This window comes from Episyrphus balteatus, chromosome 1 (assembly GCF_945859705.1).
Source record: "Episyrphus balteatus chromosome 1, idEpiBalt1.1, whole genome shotgun sequence".
Taxonomy (NCBI): Eukaryota; Metazoa; Arthropoda; class Insecta; order Diptera; family Syrphidae; genus Episyrphus; species Episyrphus balteatus.
The window spans coordinates 132,662,055-132,685,665 of NC_079134.1; the positions used below are offsets into that span (position 1 = coordinate 132,662,055).

At 27.7% G+C, this 23,611-nt stretch overlaps 1 protein-coding gene across 26 annotated transcripts in view; it reads left to right on the forward strand.

The window, feature by feature from the left end:
* Positions 1–23,611, forward strand: part of LOC129919640 (potassium channel subfamily T member 2) — a 485,782-nt gene that overhangs the window by 274,470 nt on the left and 187,701 nt on the right. For 24 of the 26 annotated variants that reach the window (XR_008773115.1, XM_056000673.1, XM_056000654.1 and 21 more), the window contains exon 2: positions 345–532. The exons of 1 other annotated variant lie outside the window; for it this stretch is intronic. Coding sequence is in view for 24 of the 25 variants with exons in the window: in XM_056000673.1 (XP_055856648.1) it covers positions 345–532 (188 nt within the window). In the remaining variant the exon portion in view is untranslated. Of the gene's footprint in view, positions 1–307; positions 533–23,611 lie in introns of all 26 variants that reach the window. One more of the 26 variants, XM_056000630.1, reaches the window with a different exon arrangement.

The following is a 23,611-nucleotide window of genomic DNA, read 5'->3' on the forward strand; positions in this document are numbered from 1 at the left end:
TTGAAACTAAAAACTAAAAATCTAACATCCATCTTCTCCTTTTCATTAAAAAAAAAAAAAAATTTCCTCAATCATCGTATCGTATTTGGGGCAAAACTAAACACCATCAAATCAAAATCCTCAAAATCAAACAAAACAACAAAAAATGTGTTTTATATATATTTTTTTTTCTAACAACAAAATCAAAACATAAATTTAATGAATAATACAAATCATAATTTTAAACAAAATTTAAAATACAAAAAAAAAATTGTGTTAAAATAAAAATCTGTGCAAATATAAAAAAAAAAAAAAAAAAAATTCGAAGAATGTCAATGTTCTTCTTCCGATTACATAATCTTCAGCGTGCTGAGGAAAGTAAACGCAAAAAACGCGTGGAACGACAACGCCAGCGCCAACGGAGAGGCGCCAAAGTGTTTCGTTGTGTTAGCGATTCAACAGGACATCTCACATTGGCGCCATCACGTCTCTTCGAAAGGACTCCGATGAGTCCATCAGATAGCTTGGATGAAATTGCATTACAAATACCAAGGTAAGAAAATTTATTTTAAAAAAATTAGTGAATTTTAAAAGCTGATCACATCACGTTTAAGTAACTGTCCAGTTGAAATATGTATGTACATCAATTCTGTACTGAAAAAAAGTAAAAGTCCAGAGTTTTGGAATACAGAATAATGGATTTATGGAGAGTTTTCGAAAAGCAGACTTACAAAATGATTAATAGAATTTAAGAATACAGATTTTTAGAAACCGAATTTTGGCACTAATACAATTATGAACCGAAAGCCACTTGATTAAAAACAGAAATTAAAGGTATTGAGGCCTATCCTAAGTAGGTATTTTGTCATCCCGATCCAGGTTAAATATTTTAGATTTTCAATGACATTGTGTGCTTAAACATTGCAGTTTTTCATTGACTTGAATTTTAACGCTTCTATCGTTATCACATCATGTTGTGGTTACAATTAAATTAACGAGCCATCCCTTTAATTTAAACATGTCATTCTAAGGTAAATCTTTCAAACCTTCCAGCTACCTACATCAAATAATGCCCATAATGATATTCAACACATCATAGTCTGTGACAAAATTTCCATATTATGTTAATATGTAGCTGCTATTGCATAAAATTATTATAATTTTGCACATTGGCAGAACCACTAAAGCGCATCATTCGCGCAGAAAACTGCATTGAACATCATTTTAATTGCAAAATCAAATTATACGGAATATTTGAGTTGATAATTTCGAACATGAAAATCGCATTAGAGCTTAAATTTTAAAGTCCATTGATTGAATATCATTAAGGGTTAGGTATGCTCGTAACTCGCTGGAATATTTATTAAAAAAAAATAATTATGTGTCACATGCACTGCCAAAGATAATGAACAAAATGACCATTTCTGATATGTACCTATAAATTATTTTCAAATGAGATTTTGATAAAATTAAAATCAAATTTGAATTAATTATTTTTTTGTAATGCTTATACATAAACTGCATTTAAATATTGAGAGAAAGAGAGACTTTTTACTTTAAAACGCTAGTGAATTTTCTAGCAGTAAAAAAATTAACTATTATTGCAAATATAAACTAACGAAAAAATTAAGGGATACAAAAAAAAAATTCTAATTTTTTTGAGGTTTTTCAAGTGAATATTTCCTTGAAAATTATCGCACTGAAATTTAAAAAACAGTCGTTTAAAGCTAGAACTTTCTAGTTTTGATTTTGAGAACTCAATCTTATGGAATACTATTAATACATTTTTTTTTCGTAAATTTTTCGGTTTTTTTTTTTTCTAAAAACTTGGAAAACATTTTCCAACTTAACCACACTTGCTTTTGACGTGATAACGTCTTATAAATCGATGAACCATGGCAACCACCACAAAAAAGTGACGCCATTTTCTAACGTTCCACTCTCGCACTTTCGCAGTGCGGCAAACATTTCAATTAAAAATAAACTATTAGACATACAAAAATCTTCTAGAGCTTATTTGAAAGATAATAACCTAAAGTTAAATACATTTGCAGGATTTTAAAAAATTCCATCTTTTAATAGGGTAAATAGGGGTAAAACAAAATTTAAAAAAATTGGCTGTTTTCTAAACGCTTTTTTTTTACCTTTTTTAACCGTTTTTTATTTTTATTTTTTTTCAACAGCTAAATAAATGAAATTTATATTGTAGATAGATAATAGATAGGACAATATCTGTGCAAAATTTCAATCAATTTGGTAGTCACAATTTTGAGATAACGGTAAAATAAAGTTTTATTATTCAACAGGTTCTATCTTTTGATCTAAGGCAAATACAAATTTGATTTAACTTTATTGAGCATATTGATGATGTTACCTTTCATTTTGTATATCACACATAAGTGTACATTCACTATGTTAATTTTAAATTAAAAATTTTGCGAAATACCTCAAAACACCTGTGGATGTCTGTTGATCATGAACAACCACCAGTGTGGGAAGTACCGTAATCTCAGTTTGGAATTTCGACATGGTTGGCTTTAAAAAATTCTAACTTTTTTTCTAGGCATCGCAGAAATAAGATTGAAACGTCATATGAAAGGTAAAACAATAAGCTTTTACATGATATAAAATTTTTTATAGGTTTAGTCCAGTAATTTTAGGTTTTATCTGCGGAAAAATTCCTACTGGGCTGAATTTTGGTATACAGCTTAATGACGGCTTTGTTATGAAGATGTGAAAAATCGACATTGATATCGTGTCCGCGTTAAGAGTTATAGGGGTCAAAAGGTCACAAAAACTGGTTTTTCACGATTTTCAGCAAAACGGTAAGTCTTATCAAAAAATTTTCAATGCAAGAATTGTAGACCAGATTATTATATATAAAAAGTGTCATGACACTTTTTTTCCTAAGACCCACCGTTTCTTAGGTATAACGATTCAAAAAGTTGAAGTTTAGTTGTAATCGTCATAATCCTATTCCTGAAAAAAAAACTCCTAACTGAAAAGTTCCTGAAATTTCATTATTTTTTTTAGCTTGAATTTCGTTCCTCAACTGTTAAGAATATGGGGAAACCAAAAAAAAATGGAAATTTTCGTCATTTTTCCGATTGGGGCCCTTCTCCCGAAACCATTTCCCTGGGAATTTTTGTTTAGAATATGTCTGAAAATATACAGGGTGTGCAATAGAGAATGGACAACCCTAAAACGGCTTATAGCTACACTTATGATTGTTCTAAAAACAGATAGAAAAAAGTTCTATCGCAACCAGTTCATAAAATATGGACTTTTTTTCGTTCAGTGTATTTTAAATTTTATCATCTTATGTTTTCGTTCACTACAACCACGAATGAATTAATTTTATTTATTTCTTTTTTTTATAATTTTCTACAATAATTGGATGAGTACATAAACACTTTAAAAATTTCATAGCTATTGCACATTTTCGTAAAAAAAATTTTGAAATCTGTTTTTTGATGCAAAATGTAAAAAAAGTATTTTATGAAAAATTTTAAACACCTGTGGTATAAAATAAATCTATAGAAACCTAGGTGGCCAACTTTCTTAAAAATATTCTGGTATAAGGAGAATATTTTTAAGAAAGATGGCCACCTAGGTTTCTATAGATTTATTTTATACCACAGGTGTTTAAAATTTTTCATAAAATACTTTTTTTACATTTTGCATCAAAAAACAGATTTCAAAATTTTTTTTACGAAAATGTGCAATAGCTATGAAATTTTTAAAGTGTTTATGTACTCATCCAATTATTGTAGAAAATTATAAAAAAAAGAAATAAATAAAATTAATTCATTCGTGGTTGTAGTGAACGAAAACATAAGATGATAAAATTTAAAATACACTGAACGAAAAAAAGTCCATATTTTATGAACTGGTTGCGATAGAACTTTTTTCTATCTGTTTTTAGAACAATCATAAGTGTAGCTATAAGCCGTTTTAGGGTTGTCCATTCTCTATTGCACACCCTGTATATTTTCAGACATATTCTAAACAAAAATTCCCAGGGAAATGGTTTCGGGAGAAGGGCCCCAATCGGAAAAATGACGAAAATTTCCATTTTTTTTTGGTTTCCCCATATTCTTAACAGTTGAGGAACGAAATTCAAGCTAAAAAAAATAATGAAATTTCAGGAACTTTTCAGTTAGGAGTTTTTTTTTCAGGAATAGGATTATGACGATTACAACTAAACTTCAACTTTTTGAATCGTTATACCTAAGAAACGGTGGGTCTTAGGAAAAAAAGTGTCATGACACTTTTTATACAGGGTGTCCCAAAAGTAATGGATCAAACGAAATATGCTGATAGGCCAACTTAAGGGCTCTCAGAATTTGGTAACTTGTTCATCCCAAATGCTTACGGTTTTCGATTAAATGCAGTTTTTGTGAAATTTCAAAAAATCCCTACTTTGCAACAGTATTTTGCTTCCTCCGCCCATAATTGAATTTTGGTTTTTATTATTCTTTCACTAAAACGTTGTCCAATAATATGAAACAATTAATTGATCAAAATATTTTTTATTTCATACGCCATTTTGCTGCAAATTAATTAACAGTTCCAAGTTTTTTCAAAACTCAATATCTCACATTTTTTTCAGAGCAACACACCGATAAAATTTTGTATGGTGTGACAATGGTTTATTATTTTAAAAACTTGCCCCAATATTGCAGTTTTCAAAAAGGTATAAAAGTTTCCAAAGTTGAAGTTAGATCGAAAAATATTACAATTTGAATTCAACAAAACAGGGTTTTTCGGAGTAAAAACACAAACAAAAAATAGAGGCTTTTGTTCAAAGAGAAATAAACAAACAACAGTTCGAGAAAATGTGTTTATTTTTGTTTGATTTTTGCTCCGAAAAACCCTGTTTTGTTGAATTCAAATTGTAATATTTTTTGATCTAACTTCAACTTTGGAAACTTTTATACCTTTTTGAAAACTGCAATATTGGGGCAAGTTTTTAAAATAATAAACCATTGTCACACCATACAAAATTTTATCGGTGTGTTGCTCTGAAAAAAATGTGAGATATTGAGTTTTGAAAAAACTTGGATCTTTTAATTAATTTGCAGCAAAATGGCGTATGAACCATAAGATATTTTGATTAATTTATTTTTCCTAGCTATTAGACAATGTTTTAGTGAAAGAATTGTAAAAAACAAAAATCAATTATGAGCGGAGGAAGCAAAATACTGTTGCCAAGTAGGGATGTTTCGAAATTTCACAAAAAATGCATTTAATCGAAAACCGTAAGGATTTGGGATGAACAAGTTACCAAATTCTGAGAGCCCTTAAGTTGGCCTATTAGCATATTTCGTTTGATCCATTACTTTTGGGACACCCTGTATATAATAATCTGGTCTACAATTCTTGCATTGAAAATTTTTTGATAAGACTTACCGTTTTGCTGAAAATCGTGAAAAACCAGTTTTTGTGACCTTTTGACCCCTATAACTCTTAACGCGGACACGATATCAATGTCGATTTTTCACATCTTCATAACAAAGCCGTCATTAAGCTGTATACCAAAATTCAGCCCAGTAGGAATTTTTCCGCAGATTGGGCTTAAAAATGACTAAAATGACTGGGCTAGTTGTTTTAAAAAAATTTGATTCAATAGCGGGAGAACATAAAATTATATGTTTTGTTTTGCTTTTTTTGATGAAAATTGATCGAGTTCAAAAAATTCTAGCTCTTTTTGGAGATGCCTAATAGACATGATCGATATATATATTTTGAGCTGAAGTAATAAGCTTTCATGTGGTATACAATTTATTATAGGTTGTTATATCAAAAAAATGAATTTTTGGGTGATGGAAATGATTTTTTCACTTTTTTCATAAGAAATGATTGTTTTTAATAAATTATTTTAATACTCTTTGCGCTTTTTAATGGTATAATTTTTTTTGTAAGCTTTTAAAATAAAAAAATTAATATAATGAGAAAAGAAAAAAGGTAATTTTTGTTAGCTTTTTCTTGTAAATTATGATTGTTTGAAATAAATAAACGCTTCAATTGACTCATTTTAAAAGCAAACAACCTGTTTTCATACGATGTTATCACGTAAAATCATCGTTAGTAAACCGGCTTTATAGACAACCTCTTCTTTTTTTTTAATTTGATACGAAAATTTCGACGCTGAAATATTGAATTTTGAACGGAAAAGGATATTTTTTTCTTAAACCATCACAAGAAAATTAACGAGTGTTTTGAAATCTTGAATAAATTTTCCACAAAAAAAAACCATTTGAAAAATCAAGAAAAAAGGTGTTTTTTGTTTGGCTTTTGGGATAATCAGGCTCCAAGTTGGAAGTATCGAGAAAAACAGTGCCTCTACAGAGTTTCGATTCAAACCATCAAGCCGTCTTTTTATTTTATTCGATCGAATTTTTGCAAAAAATAAATTTTTGAAATTAAAAAAAAGTTAAATTTTTTTTTTTTAAATCATTTTTTTGAAAACGGCATTCATCCGACGACTAACATTCCTCTGTAAATGGAATTCAAAATTAGTTTTTTTTTTACAATTTTATAAATTTTTCGCACGTACTTGCTCTTACATATTGTTTAGAATGTTAAAGCTTTTTTAATACTTCTAAATTCAATATTTTTAATTTAATTCTATAAGAAATAATGTAAAAAAAAGTATTAAAATTTGATTTTAAAATTACGAAAATAACTTTTTAAATAGTTTAAGTTTCAAAACAAAGTAGATACGCCATTTAATTTCATAAATAACAAAACATTTTTTGATGTTTTTTTTGAAAATTGTTGAAGCCGTTTTAATTTTTTTATTAACCCTCTAAAGGCACACCTTTTTTTATTAATTTGGTTTATACTTTTTCATGTCGCTAGAACTTTTTTCGGTCTCAATATTTTATAGAGAATCATATATGAAATTGATGTAGAATATTCCGAGCAATTCGAATATTGTATTCATCACCCTTATAAAGACAATTTTTTGTGACCACTTTTAATTTTTGTACTGCCAAATTCGCACCCGTGTGCCGACAGAGGGTTAATATAAAAAAACATTTCGAAAAAAAAATTGGTATGCAATTTTGAAGAAATTATAATTCCACATGTTAAAACAAAATTTCAATTAAATTCATTGAGCCGTTTTGTAAAAATTCATTTTTCAAATAAAAAAATATTTTGAAATATTTTTAAAAAATCCAAAGTTGGTTTTTTTGAATGGTCTTCATAATTGTTAAATTAAAGCTACCAACTAATTTTTTGTTTTTTTTTTTTTAATTTTCATAAAAAAATTTAAATTTAATAAGTGCATTTCCAATTTGCTCAAGCCAATGGCAATGATTTCAAAGCACTTAATTCGTGCCCAACCTTATATTGACTGAAGTACATTGTATAACTTTTAAAGAGGCAACATAGTTTTGAAGTTTTTCTCGCTGGTATTCAACACAATATACAAAAAAATATTATCAAAATAACCTCAATTGGTCCTTCGCCAAAACCAAAATAAAAAAAAAAAATAATAAACAAAAAAAAAAAATGAAAATATTTATCAAACTGGGCATAAAAAAAAAAAACTAAAAATCATTCGACTTTATGGAAAAAGTTCATAGTAATCTTGAATTTCTTTAATCTTTAAAGTATAAGTACATATTCTATGGCAACTTATTTATAAAATCCATGAGTAAACCTTTTTGAAAGATATTTTACCAACCATAGACAAAAGTTGATGAGAAAATCCTACTCATAACTACCATCAGCATTGGTTATATTTCTTAAGTATCGATTAAAAAGTTTAAATATTCAAAATATAATACAAATACTTTACAAGCAATTTAAATATTTTCCCATTTACCATATTTTTCTGTTAACAAAGTTATAAAATTCCTGATAATATTCAAGAATTAAGTACCTATTGAAATTTATATCTACTGGCTTTTACCTTAGCCTTTTCACAAAAACCCCAAAAAACCTTTACAAATTTGAATAATTGATTTTAACATTTGCCTCCTTTTCGAAATTCAAATAAAACTTTTTAAAGGAGATTTTATGAAATTTAGTAAGAGTATTGATGTTTTTTTTAATGGTCTCGTTAAAATATAACATCATGCTTTTATAGTTTCATAAATAATGCATTAGAATTACAGATCTCTAAAACTTTTTTTTTTGTACAAAATGTCGCATGCATTTAAATCATTCTTAAATAACGAGCTTGTAAACCCTCGTCTTAAAGCCATTAAATTAGAGATTCCTTAACATTTAATGTTTTTGACATGTAAATATATCGCATTTTAACTTGCCCAGCAGTTACAAGACCCAAAGTCAGAAGTGATTTAAAATCAAATTTTTTACTTGGGGCAGGTTCATCTTAATGGATTAAAGCATGGTCAAGGTCAGGGTCCTGATGTAGTTCTGAGTTATGTGCAAATTTATTGTTAAAACATTTTTTTTCTCATCATAACACGAATTTAATGGAAGTCGTGCTACAAATAAAAATCATTAGCACTGCTTGTTTATTTTTTTTTTCTTTTGGTTCCATAAAACCTGAGAAGAAAACCATGTTCAACTTGACTAGTCCTTTTTATCTAGCTAACATTTCAGCTTCTACTACCTAAGGAGAAGAAAAAAAAAGTAAAAAAAAAAATTCCGAAGCGTGCCTTGGAGGATCATGACATTTTCAAGGACTACAATAACTTTAAGACAGGACATTGATGACAAAAGGTATATTCCATCAGGAATTTATTCTCAAACAAAGCCGCCTGACTCACAACTTTTTTGTTTTTTGTTTTTTTTATTTATATAATTTTGGCCTTTAAACTTGTACCTACTTCAAACTTTTATTTTTTTTTTTTTTCAATAAAATTTTTTTGTGTTGAGGTATGATGTCGTGAGTCAAGGGAAAAGAATTAGCGAAATTACATTTGTTTGGTTGGTTGAGAATTAAACTTGTGGAACATCGGGATTTTATTAAATTTGTGGTTGGTAGTCGTGTGGTTATGAGTGAGAGGGTGCTTCCTGTTCCCAAGGGCAATTTAGTATCATTATTTGATAGGGTGTGAAATGTTTTTGTGTTTTTTTATTTTTTTTTTTTTACAAAAACCTATTACAAGGATTCGCGTAATAAAACATTGTAATTGTGGTTTGGGTTCTAAAGTATTTTTTTTTTGCTGTTGAAAATATTATTTGTGAACAATTTTGTATTGGAAATCCTATTATCTCTGAGTTTAATTGTGAATTTGACAGTTGTAATTGTTGGATATTGACCACAATGTTTTATTGACTAATTTATTATATTGGTCGACATAGGAGGGGTTTATTCAAAATATAAATGTTGGTAAAGAAGAAAATGGGTATGTTAACGCTCAAATACGAAATGTGTTTAGAAATATATTTTTATTTGTGAAAAAGTTACATTGAAATTAATTTAAAGTTAGACAGCGTGGATGTGGCTTTTACTTCGAAAATATTTTTAAATTTATTAAATTTTTTTGACCCAAAAATCATTTTAACCAAACAAATGTCAAAAAATATATCAATTGTTTTCTTAAGAAGATCTATAAAATATAATACTTTTAACTGTTATTTTGTTTTCTACACATAAATTTAAAATATAAACTAAATTTTTTTTTTTATGAAAACTCCGATCATTAGGGTGGTCCATCATTTTTGTTTTCACTAAAAAAAAAAACATCCTTTTAAAAAAAAAATCCTATAGACACTTTAAGATTCTTGTTTCTCATCTCAAAAGTAATATAATTGCTGAATTTCAATAGGGTAATACACCGAAAAAAAAATTGATAATAACAGCTATCAAATTAACATTTTTGAGTGACAAAAGTCGTCCAACAATAATTAAAATATAAATTTTGATATTTTATCATATCATTTTGACATTTTTTAATTTTAGGTGGATAGTGAAAATTTCACTTAAAAAAATGTGAAAATAATATTTTAATTTATAATCTTTGAACAACAACAACATCTTGAAGGTGCTCCCACCAAGTGTTTTCTGGCTAGAGTTACAGTACTTTAATTTGTTAAAGTTTAAGTGGAAAGTGAAAATTTCACTTTGACAGTTAAAATATCAATGTTGACTAGATTTTACGTTTTAGTTTATTATAATGAAACCTATTTCCTTCTTTTTCTTTTTTATTATTTTTATTATTTTAAGTATTTTCTTTCTTTTTTAAAAACATTACTGAAAGTGAATATTCTTTACAAAAAAGTGGTAATATTATTTTTTCTATTATAGCTGTGGCAATAAGGAAAAACAACATAAGTCAGTTTTTACAACTTTCCCATAAGAAGTCAATGCTAATGTCATTTTTCTTTTACCTGTAATTCATAAGCCGCTTAAGATAAAAATATGAAAAAAATATGGTAGATAGAATCTCTTATTGTGCATCAGATTTTGTGAAAATCTCAATTTCGACATAAGTTGACTTATGTTGTTATTCCTTGGTGCCACAGAGGTGATATAGCTAATTGTTTTGTTATTTTCTCCCAAACTATGTGAAGTAAAATCTTATTGCCGATCAAATTTTCTCAGTAAATCATACATTGTACTTTGAAAAAACACAAAGCGCCTTTAAATAAGTAAACATTAAGAATTTTTTATTTAATATTTTTCAATAATTTGGAATGAGAAATTGATATGAAAAAATGATAATAAAATATCAAAAAAAATTTCCAAAATGTGACATTTAAATATCATCCTGATTTTTTTTTCCTGATATTGTTTTAACATTTTAAATATCATAAAACACATTTTAATTTGATAATTTGTTTTTTTTTTCGGTATACTATTATTAGGTACATAGGTACTGACTTTTTCCAATATGCCCACATTTTCTCTACACCTAAAAAAAAACACAATTTCACATGAAAAAAAAATGTATAAACTTATTTTATCTGTAATTCCCATGGAAAGGACAACCTTCCTTAAAAATTTCATAAAGGTACCTTTTATACCATTGATTTTATCGGACTTATCGCGGATTTTCCCTATTTCTAAAAAAAAAACACCCTTTCACCAAAATTTTTTTGTTAGACTATTTCGATTCTTGGTTTCTGTTATAAATCAAACATTTGTACCAATTTTCATTGGTGTACCAATTTTGTTCCAGTTTTTGTGGTACTAATTCCGAATTTCATCATTTCTTAAAAAAAACACCCTTTCACTGAAGATAATTTTGTACACTTTAAAGAATCTTAACTCTTTTACCAAGCAAAACTTTTTCAATAAGTATTAAAAATTATTAAAATATAAGTCAGCTGTTATGACTTTCTCACACATAACTCAACCCATACAAAAAAAAAACACTCTTTTACCAAAAATATTTTTAAGAACTTTTTGAATCCCTTGTCTCTTCTTTATCTACAACCTTCATCCCGAATTTCATCAAAATAGAATGTTTTTTTTATGGGTTTCTGTTATTTTACCTGTTGAAGTCAAAAAACAAGCACAATTTTTTTTATATTTTTGACCCTCACCACCTCTCTCTTGACCGCGAAAAAACACCCTTCCACCCAACTTTTTTTATAGATTTTTTTTATCCTTGTTTCTTATCCCAAAAGCAAACTTTTTGTCAAGTTTCGTGAGTGTTGCAATTTTTTTTATGTGTTGATTTTATGCACTATTTTACCTGTACTAATTCATTGTTGAGAAAGGCTAAATTCTTTATGAGAAATTCAGAATTAAAAAATAAAAAACGTTTCGTGAAAAAAAAAACTATTAAGAACGTTATCTGAGTGGAGCGAAAACGGCATGAGTTAAAAATTAAGACATTCAAAATAATATTCTCGATATCGATATGAAGGAAAATACGAATTAATACCGTCAAAGTAATATGTTTCATCTTTCTTTTGCAACAACGAATAACAACGTAAGTCAACTTGTGTCGAAATTGAGAATTTTACAAAATGTCAAGCTTAATAAGCGATTCTATCCACCATATTTTTTTCGTATTTTTATCTTAAGCATTTTATGAATTACAGGTAAAAGAAAAATGACATTAGCATTGATTTGTAATTTGAAGCCAAACTTTCAAAACGCTCTCCTGAAAAGTTGTAAAAACTGACTTACTGCTGTTTTTCCTTATTGCCACAGCTTTATCTCTAAAGAATACATTTATTGCCGCTTTGAGCTCCAAATCAAACATCGCTTTCTACGATTGTAGTTTTTTTTTTTTTTTCAAATCAGAAAACAAAAAATATTGTAGATGTTGAATTTCTTCAAATCCACAATCTCGCACTGCAGCCATGGAAACTCTTGCCGTGTGAACGCAACGGTTATCTTGCTGAAGCAACACACCTGAGGTCAGTTTTTAATCAATTTTCTCGCTTAAATGATGCAAATTGTATATATAAGATATGCGGTTTATTGTTTCACTTTTTCTTTGTACTCAATCAAAACAAACAACAAAAAACTTCCCTTTGAGTTCGAAAACCCTGTGGTCATGTGCTTCGGGGATCTGTATCTCTTTTAATTCCAGTGCATGGACTCTTGTTCACTTTCAAGATTATAATGGTGTATCCATGTTTCGTTAGCAGTAACATTTCGATTAAAAAAAACTGACAGAGTTTTCACAACACAACTCCAAAAAAATTCACATTATTTTCTGGAAAACTATTCTTTCTGACTTAACCAGGGAAAAACTGAGCTTATATCGTAAAGTACTTCACAGAAATTTATAAAATATAAGATCAAAATTATTCTTGACAAAACCTTACATTATTCTTACATACTTTACACTATTTTTTATAATTTAAAAATATAATTTCTACGTGTCAAAGCAGCATCTTACCCACTTTAAATCGAATCAGCTTTTACCTTTCATCCAGTTTGGTTGAGTGCAATCACCCGAATAGCACAAAATACGATTTGCAACAAGATTTTTGTTGCATTTGTATCATACTGAGGTTATCTGAAACGAATGCCGTTGTAACTCAGTTTTATTTTTGTACCCAAAAAATTGTTTGAAACTTTTTTATTCGAAATGCTGTTTATAGGTTTTAATAAAGTTCAAACTTGTTTCTTTAAAAAATCAGATGTTGTTTAGATATTATAAACAAGTCTCCAAGTTAAAAGTTGGTAAAAAGTTATATTTACTCTTATTCAATTTCGATTTTGGTTTCTTTCAACTAAAATGTTGATAAAACCTTTATGCAGCATTCTCTTATAACAAGTGAGTAACTCAATTAAAATCTTTAGTTTTGAATAATTTTAAATACATAAAAAACGATTTAACAACATCACTCAAACTATGATACTAATTAGAATATTTAAGGATGGAACTAAATATTTAAATAACATTGGAATGGTTCAAGTAGTTGGTAAAAGACAAATTAAAATCATTTTTTGTACCAACAATACAATTTTTAAGAAAGCACTAACTTTTTTATTTCCCTTTACAATCTACATTTTATTCGATGTCTTTATTAAACAAATATACTTGAACTTCCTTATTGAGCGTTAGGGTGGGTCGATTTAACTTAAGTTTTTTTTTTTTTTTTGACTTCGGTCATTTATAAAAAGTTGTCACTGAGTGTAAAATATGAAAGAAAAGTTATATTTGACTTTTAATTCTCACTCTAGGAAAAATCTGAACAAATGCGTTATGAATTAAAAAACATGAATTGTTTAGCTCTCCATTTCCATAATTAGTTTAGGTATTTGTTAATAAAAAGGTTTTTAAAAGTTGATTGTTTTTTTTTTTATTTTTCACTCAGTTAGACATACCTTTTTGATAACATTCTATCAATGATGGTTTATATCAAAATATTAAAAACAAAATCGATCCACCCTAGTATACAGGCATATCCCTTCTTAAGTGGTGTTTTTGTTTTATTTTAGTTATTGTTCCACAGTTTAATGAAACAAAACAACCAACATACAACAAATAAACGGTCATAGAATTAAGCACTTAATCGTTGTTATAACATAATATGTAGTGTATACAATTTCATGTTTTAATGTATTTATTTTGTTTTTGTTTACCAATAGTTTGATTAAACATATGCCAAATCAAGAACTGATTCAAATATAACATTCAAACATATATGTAACTTAATAGTAAATATGATTTTGTATCTTTGTCATTCAGGGATGTTTCTGTTTTATGCTGGTTTTTCAATAGTTTTGCTTAGCAAATGTCAAACTAAGAAAAGTTTTCAGATACAAGAATCAAACATCAATGTAACTCAGTCGATTCTATGTTTTGTTGTCTTCTTCTTTACCCAGTGTTTTTTGTTTTATTCTGGTTTATTAACAGTTTGGTGAAACCAAACTGTCAAGGAACCATTTTTTTTTTCATCTACAACATTAAGATATACAGTCAGCGTCTAATGAAAGTTTCACATTAATTGGTTTTCAAAGAAAAAAAAAACCTTCCTAGCTATTTCAATTATTATTGGTACGTATATGAATTTATTTTATCATATTTGTTCAAAACAAAAAAAAAAAAAACATATTGCAGAACATATTATTATCATGCGAAATCATTTAGCACGTTTTCATACAAATATTTACCCGGTTTAATGTTAAAAAAATCATTAAGTAGGAACACATGAATAAAACTTCCAAACTATTAAAATAATATTAATGGACAAATCTAGACAAAAAAGAATTTTAAATGTAAACTGTTAACTTTTTACTGACACTGACTGTAGCTCAACTGTTTTGTTTTTCGTTCAAGAGTTTTTATTACACTTAAGTTTTTGAAAGTTTGGTTTAACAAATATAGAACTAGAATTACAACATTTTTTTATGTATTGAAGTTGAAACAACAACGAGTTCCAAATGATATTATAGTTATGTTTCTGGAGCTCCGAATTATAGTTTTTGTTAATTCCATTTTGACAGATGATGCTAGTTGTAGTACTTAGTTGTAAATCCATGGAAGCAAAACGAAATGTTATTATATGCCAGAGTTGCCTAAGACAATAAAACAAATTTACATATACAAACATTGTATATTTCTGGATGGAAAAACAAAAATATTTTAATATTATTACAAATACCAACATAATAAAAAATTAAATTTTCACATATAAAAGTCATATCTAATTTTGATATTTTTTTAACAATTCGTTGCATATTTCAATAGATGCCTAGAAAGTCAGATGTTTTTTTAATCGAAAGTGATTGCAGCCATTTTGTTTTTTATTAATTTCATATTTATTGTGTTTTTAAAAAAGATGGCAATTAGCATTTGAAGGTTTAATGAGACTTAAAATAAAAACACACTTAAAGTGGAAAATAGGAAAAATGTAAACAAAAAATACCCATGGCAAGCCTGACAAAGTATAAACTATAAACTAGCATATTTCTCTGTTGCACCAAAATTGTTAAATGGTTGAAAGGGATTGTTTTACAACATTAAGTTTCTATTTTGTTCAAGTTATATGTTTAATAACATGAAAGTTTTAATTTGAAATTCTCTTGTTTTAGTTTGGTCTCTTGCAACAAGCGCCATTTTGACTTCCATCAAAATTCGAAATGATTTAACGTGATGAATTTTAAAATGATTTTTCATATTCTTGTTGCTGTTTCATATTAAATTTCAGTGGAAAGGGATGTTTATTCCATTTTCTAACATTACCCAGTGTTTTTCCAACTTTTATACCTAAATACAAAAAATTATTATTTGTTAATTTTCAATTTATTTCTCTAATTTCAATAATTTATGTGGCGCGTGAATTTTATAGAGGCAAAACATTAATCTTTATGATAAAAATAGTAATCGCATTACAATTTCCGTTCATAAACGACTAAAACTTTCATTTTCAATCATAATTATAATACGTATTATATTGATTTAGTACTTTAGACTTTTATCTTTTTTATAACATCGTAGGACATAAACATTTTATGAGAATTAGAATAATAACTTTTCGGCAACTTTTCAAATGTTTTCGAAAACAAAATTTTCATTTAATTATAACAAATGCTAACAAAAATAATAAAAGTCACTACTTTCTTTAACATTTCTACAACATTAGTAAAGCTGATGTTTGACTTCATTCATAGTTGCACACTTATTAGGTTAACTTTCATGAAACATGTTTTTAGTTCAGAAAACACAAATAAGACCAAGAAATAACAAAATTTAACCTTTATAAAACACAATTGCCACAAATTTGTTGCAAATCAAGAGGGGAAATGCGGCTGTTTGGGTTACAATATTGTATAAGAATATGTTTCTGAAATTAATGGAAAACAATTTGATTGTTTTCCTGGAGTTACATCTGCTAAATTAAAACCCATCTGTGCTATTCGGGCACTGAACACCAAAACAAATTGCTTTAAGAATTTCCTTATAACACACAAAAAAAACACCTTTCCAACACATACCCATTGATACATCCCACACAAATACGCACGCTTGCACATCTACATTTCACTCTCTCATGCAAATATGTATAATGTAAATATTATATATTTTCCTTTTTAAAAATTCTGCGCTTCATTTCTTAACGACCCAACCAGCCATATATAAATATCCTCTAAAGTAACACGACTACAGTGTGTTCCTTTCAAGCGCCATCACTTGCATCGTGTGTGCATAATCTACTTGTGCATGTAACATTATTCGCATCAGAACCGGCAAAAAGCCCCCGACAATGACTATATCCCACGTGGTGCTTCTAAGATGGCTTGTCTTGAATATGTCAAGTATTTTTCACTACGTGTGTCTGCAAAATGGAATGACATCCAACCTACGACGACAAAGATAACCCGACGATGACGACGATCCAAAAGTTAACTCTAGAAATAAAGACACATAAAAAGCAAAGCTTGGCCAAACACTCAACATCAGAAATTCAGGAATCATCAGGATGTTGTTCAGGTTTGCAATCTCCATTCCATGCAACCCACTTTTGACTACATCATAACTATTTTTTTTTCATTTTTTTTTTAACTTTCCAGCATCCGAGTTATAAAATACAAAAACAAAAAAAAAGATAGGAATGCTTTAAAATTGAGTTTTTAAATTTCATTTTTGACTCCTCCCCAAACTCTGGTTTATAATATTTTCCAGTCAAAACGAAAGTATGTTGTGAAAAGTAATGAAATTTGTTTTACCACCGGATATCCGGGAGCACCACCGAGAGAAAAAGAGAGAGAGAAAGAGAATGTGGATGTAGAAAAAGGTTAAAATGCATATGTCTGTAGATTTACATTTACACTCTACATATACACATGTAGGAAGTTGGGTTTGTACTTTATGTGTATATGTGCGTGTAACCTTAAAATTGAGGACTAAGTTTTGTGTAATCGGTTTGCTCTTTGGGTGAGTTTGTGTCATCTGGCAGGGATTTATAGATTCACCTATACTATGTTTTTGAAAATTCTATATATAGGTACATATAATATTTTATACAGTTAATGTGTGTTACTTTAGTCAAGAAAATCACAGGAAATGAGATGTCATTGTCATTTTGTTGATGAGCAAGAAAATGGATAAAAATTTAATTTTTCCCTTAATTCATTAAGGTTATTTGAGGATTTTTGAATTTTTTTTTTTTGGAGGATGATTGTGAATGAAGAAATCAAATTTATTAACATTTACATCATAACTGAAATAGAAATTCTTGGAAAAACTCATTAAGATACTTTTCAATTAGCAAAAGTGTTTCGGTATTTTATTTGTCGTAGGCACTCACTCTTTTATTATTGGGTTAATCACTTGAAATAGTTTCTCGTTGAAATGTGTCTTATTTTTATCAAATCCAATATGTATTTCCAAATTATTTTCACGTTTTATTAGAGCTTAAATATTCAATAAAAAGTTGGTTGGTTGTAATGGAAAATCCGAGGTTTTTTATTGCCCATAAGATTTTGCATACGAAAAAAGTACGTATACGCCAGAGTGTCCATCAAAATTTTAAACTAAGCAAATGATAGGAAATCTTCTACTTTTACACGACTACTTGGAAGCCAAAAGGAGGACAGTCAACGCTTTAAGCTATTCCATGTGTTCATCTGTTCCACCCTCACTTCAAAACTGTTTGTCGTAATTTGAGGAAATGAGGAATTTTTGGAAGCTTCTAACTTGTCTGCTGGTTTGATGGATAAATAACGTTAAATTATATTGCATCTATGACGCCACCCAGCGACAAAACATATGAACTAAAAACAAGTTTTGGTTTATAGATATGAGGTCATAGTGAAAAGGTCTTTGAATTAAGGTACAAAATTAACAAATTTATTTTTTTCCGGATATAAAAAAAATAAATTCAAGGTCCCTAGCGGAGAAAAATGCATTTCAAAAAATTTCAACTAAACCCATCGAGTGACATATCAAAAGGAAGGTCTGTTTAAGCTCTATTTACTGAAAGGTCTCTTAAAGCCTTATTTACTGAAACCCAAAGGTGGTTTCTTTGGTGCCTGGTTGCTGAGTTATTTGTAATCAAAAATAGTTATTTTCCTACATGAGGCTTATGAATGTTGTAAACAGCATGGGTGGCTATTTTCACCCCCAGAATTAAAAACAGTAAAATAAATAAAATTCAACTAGTTTATATAATTATGATTTTTTACTTGCTCTTTACCATAGACAAATTTTGGAATTTAAAAAAATGAACTGCAATACAACCGATTTATTTTTAATATTATTTTTTAATTTAAGAAAAATTTTCAACAAAAATTTTGGACTTAAAAATATATTATTTTTATGAAAATTTGTAGTTATAAAAAACTTAAAAAAAAAATCACCAACAGTTTTGATCATTTTTTTTTTTTTTTTGAACAATTTTTGTCATTGAATTGAATACTTGGTTTGGAGCTTAGAACCAGTCTAAAATATGTTTTTGTACTTTTAAAAACAAATTTTGTGTTTTTTTGCATACCTACAAAATAAAAACTGCTTGCTTCACCCATAAATGATTTTTTAGACTAAAAATACAATACTATTACTCAAAGTAGATATTTTTTTTTTAAATAACTGTTCAGATAATTTATCGCATTCAATTATGATTATGAAAGCCTTAATCCTTTGGTTACATTTTTTCTTAGAAATCAAAGATTGGAATGAAAGAGAAAACATAATAATCGCTTTTACAATAAGTATTTTATAGTTTCATGAAGGATAGAAAAACTGGAATTTTTGGATTAATATTTCCATCGACACAAATTTATCAAAGTCTTGAAAAGTATAAAAATTTATAGGTATATGTAATATTATATTTTCATAACTTAAATTTTTAAATTAGATGTATTTAACATTAAAGTTAAAAATTATTTAATAATAATAATTGTTTTTTTTTTTATATGTTTTCAGGTAACTATAACTTCCTTCTAATGGATACTTTGTGATTATTTTAATGGATTGGTATGAATACAAAAATTTATATTTTAATTCGTCATTTTTACATAATAAATATTTACATTATATTGGTTAAAAAAAATCATCCGAGTGATTTTTTTTTTTTTCTTAATCAATCATATAAAATTTATGGTAAAAGCACTTAGTCAAGAGACAAGAATAACAAAAGGTCATGTATCCATTTTGTTTTTATCCCTTATCAAAATGTCACTAAGCCTTTTGTCATACAAAAGTTAAACACATTGAATACATTCCACAAAAAGGAAATGTATGTATGGTATGTGGTAAATTGATACATATCTAAAACCATATCACACTGTGACTTTGTGATAAAACAAAGGAATCTATTTTATTATTTTGACATCGTAATATTATATATGTAAGATTGTGTTCTACATTGGTTATTATATGGGTGTATGTTGTATTTACATACGAATTTCTTAAATTTAAGGAGTTTTCGAAATTAAAGTAATATTTAATTGAATTAAAAGTATCTATGTATATGTTTATGTGGTCAATAAGAATTAAATAAAATGCACGACTGGGTCGCACGTACTTCCTCTTATGGTAAAAGCAGCTTTTATCTTAAAACTTTCTATAAAAAAATTAATTTTATAAAGGAATGTTACCAGTAATTTAAAAATATATATATAATCTGTTTTTTTTTTTTTTATTAACGAAACACCGTTATTTTGATCTAAAAAAAAAAATATTAAATATGCCATCTGATTTCTTGTATGAAAAGATATTAATTTTTTTTTTTGAAAATCGTTAGAGCCGTTTTTAAAAAACACAATTTTTTAAATACAAACATTTTCTAACATTTTTCAAAACAAAAAAAAATTTGGTGTTCCATTTTGAAGAAATAATTTCGAAATATTTAACTTTCTTTTATTTTCAAAAAACCGATTTTTCAAAACAAATTTAGGAAAATATTAAAAAAAAAATGTTTTTTGAAAATTTTCTTAAATTTTCTCAAGTAGCACACTGGTGTATAAATTGGTGTAAATTCATTAATTTTGGTGTAAAATTGAGAAATTTGAATAAAATGGTGTATTTATCAAAAAAAAAAAATGGTATAAAAATTATACCATCATCTTTTCTGTGCAAAATTTCAACATTTCTTTTAAGATTCCGTGCAAAAAATACGCCGATATTCAATTGTTTTTATAATACACCATTATTGGTGTATAAAATTATTCGATTCTCAAATGAACCGAAACGGTATATTTTGTACACTCTCTTTGGTGTAGGAAGTACACCCTATGGACATAAAATTCACCAGACTGCATAAGTGGGAGACGTCATATTTTTCCATGGCCGCCATTTAAATAATGAAGACAGCGATTAATTAATTTACTATAATAGTACTATATCGGCCTAATTATCCCGCATTCTTACTTTTTTTCGATTCGTTTATATTATAATAAAAGAACGCTTCTAAAAAAAATGTAAAAACAACAAAAAAATTATTATTTTTGAAAAACTGATTTTTAAAATCGAAAACAAAAATCATCAATTCATTGAAATTTTTGAGGCGCTTGATTTTTAGACGGGGTAGTATCTAAAATCAGTAGATGGAATTTGTTTCGTTCTTAAATTAGGCACTCAAATTCATATTTAATCATTAGTTAATTGTATTGTGATAGAGAATAATTTATTTTCATTTATTTCATAAGGAATAGTGTACATTTTAATTCATCAAACTATTTAAGGTTAAAAAATAAACTTTGGTTCAAATTATAAATCAGAATAATTTAAATGGTGTATCTTATCCATAGATTTATTGTGTATTTTTCAATTTCAAAGGAATAATTTTTCACCAAAAACCAGTTCATTTTTTATACCACTAGCTCTATTTATATACCAAAATCGGTTTAATTTTTTAACCAGCGGAGTTTATTATATACGAGAAAATGGTATATTTTTTATATTCAAAATGCATATCACGAAAGTGCAAAAAATACTCCAAATATTTTGGTGTATTTTAGACTTTTGTGCTACTTGAGTTAATATTACAGTTACAGTTAACGGTTTTGTATTTTTGGAAGAAACGAATGCCGTATTAATTTTTTTTTTTTGAAAAAAAAAACATTCTTTTTTTTAATTTTTGAAAAATCAAATTTTATTAAAGTTGCTTTAAAAAATTGTTTTTTTTTTTAATAGCTATTCTCTTAATGTAGCGTGGAAAAACGATTGCAATTCGTTTTATGCGTCTATCTTAATTTGAACGTTTTAGATGATTTTTAATTTTTTAAACTTTCAGCTCTAAAAATTTTTTGAAGGATTAACGAACTAAAATTTTGGATGGACAAACGATTGACAAACGAATTAGACGAGTTTGGCTCAAAACTTTTGAGGTTGCAGTTCTGGCATCACAAAGCTGTTATAAAGTATCATCATTTTGTATCATTCATTCAATGTTAAAATAAGCAACTTCCTGAGAAACAGTTATTTTTTTTTTAACTAATGATTGATAGTTTCTTGGGACCGATATAAAATATAATCAAAATTATAAAAAATACGGAAAAAAATACTAGTAAAAAGGTTCACAAAATTGAAATGTAATAGCGTCTTCTTTCAAAAATGTTAAGTCTTTCGGATCAAAGCATGAAAGTTCGTGCAAATGAATGAACTCTCTATACATTCAACTTTTTACTTGGAAGACTTCTGATTTTCAAAAGTAAGCGTTTGATCCTGAATCCGCCATTTAACTCGATGACTCGATGATTCGTTTTTAAATCTTCAGACAAATTTTTAGCTTGTATCCAATACCAAATCTAAAACTGTTCATCTAATAGTTCTATTGAAAACTAGAAAAAAAAGTAAACTTGTTCGAAGATTTTTCATCTCTTTGGACATGAACAATAATTCTATATTTATTCTTCATTTTCTTCCACACCTTAAAAATAAGTTGTATAAAATTTTCTTTAACAAACACAAACAATATGTTTACAGTCAATAATTCAAAAAAAAAAAACTTACTTCCTTTTAATAATACTTTTATACAATGTTCAATAATCCTTGCCTACCACGGAGAAGAGGACTACCAACACACACGCATGACATGCCAACCAACAACACCAACCAACGATCGTGTGTGTTTCCTTATTCTTCCCTCCCTCTCTTCTTCTCAGTCCTAACAAGATCTTTGAATAAATAGGACGCGCAGTCCAATAAGAAAAGAATTTATTTGTGTTTCATTTATTTATAACCATAATTGCATTATTTATTATACAGTCCACCTATAGATTATTGTTCACGGTCCTTCGTAGCCCAATATTGAGCTATGCACCTCTAAAGGTACAATTATAAGTATAAATGCAGTGCCGTTAAAAAAAAAAAAAAAACATTTAGAATTAAAAAAAAAAAACTATAACCACCATATCCAAGTGCAAGTGCGTAGTGCGAAAAATAAAAAATATAGATAGAAAAACTTAAGCACAAAAAATTCTCGGGATTGCAAAAAACAAAATAAAAGAGAATTCAAACAGAAAAACAATAGTAAAAAAAAAAACAAATATCTGTTCACGTTGTGCGTATGGGGGAGATTGTTTTGGTGACAACTCAGCTGGGCGCAATACGAATTGTACCTACACGGATACGATCTAAAAGCGGATAAGTGCTTGCAATTCATGGATGCTGAAATAAGAGATGAAGTAAAATGGAAATCAACAAGCTGATCTAGCTGTAGCGCATGTTTCAACATTGAATGAACTTCACATAGGTACATTCCTATGTGAAAAACAAGTGTAAGTTACATCTATCATGATTATAAACCAAACAAACTTTTAAAAACTATACCTATACATATACACAACACCTAATGTGCATAATGTAGGTATATACATACACATACCTAACTACTTAGGTACATATATACCTGCAAAACAAAAACAAAATCATTATGTACCCCTACAGGTACATGAGACTGTTTTCCTACCAATACATTTTTTATACCTACAAATAATAAATCAATCAACCAAAAGTAAAAGTAAAAAGCGCAATAGAAATTAGTTTTCAATCCATAAATCTGCCCAAAATGACAGTATAGAATCGCGACGATTTGCAATTTTTTAAACATGTACCTAGATTTGTGCACACGACCGGCATACACATATTATAAAAACAGATGATCACGCATGGAATGTACCTACCTATTTTGCTGGGTAAGGGATAAACTAAGAAAACGCACAATTTACTATTTACATATTTTCATACAAAAAAAAAAAAAAAAAACACCTACATATTATACATGCCTACATTGAACTTTAGCAAACAAAAGATCATTCATTACAAATTGGATCTTCACCTATATACAA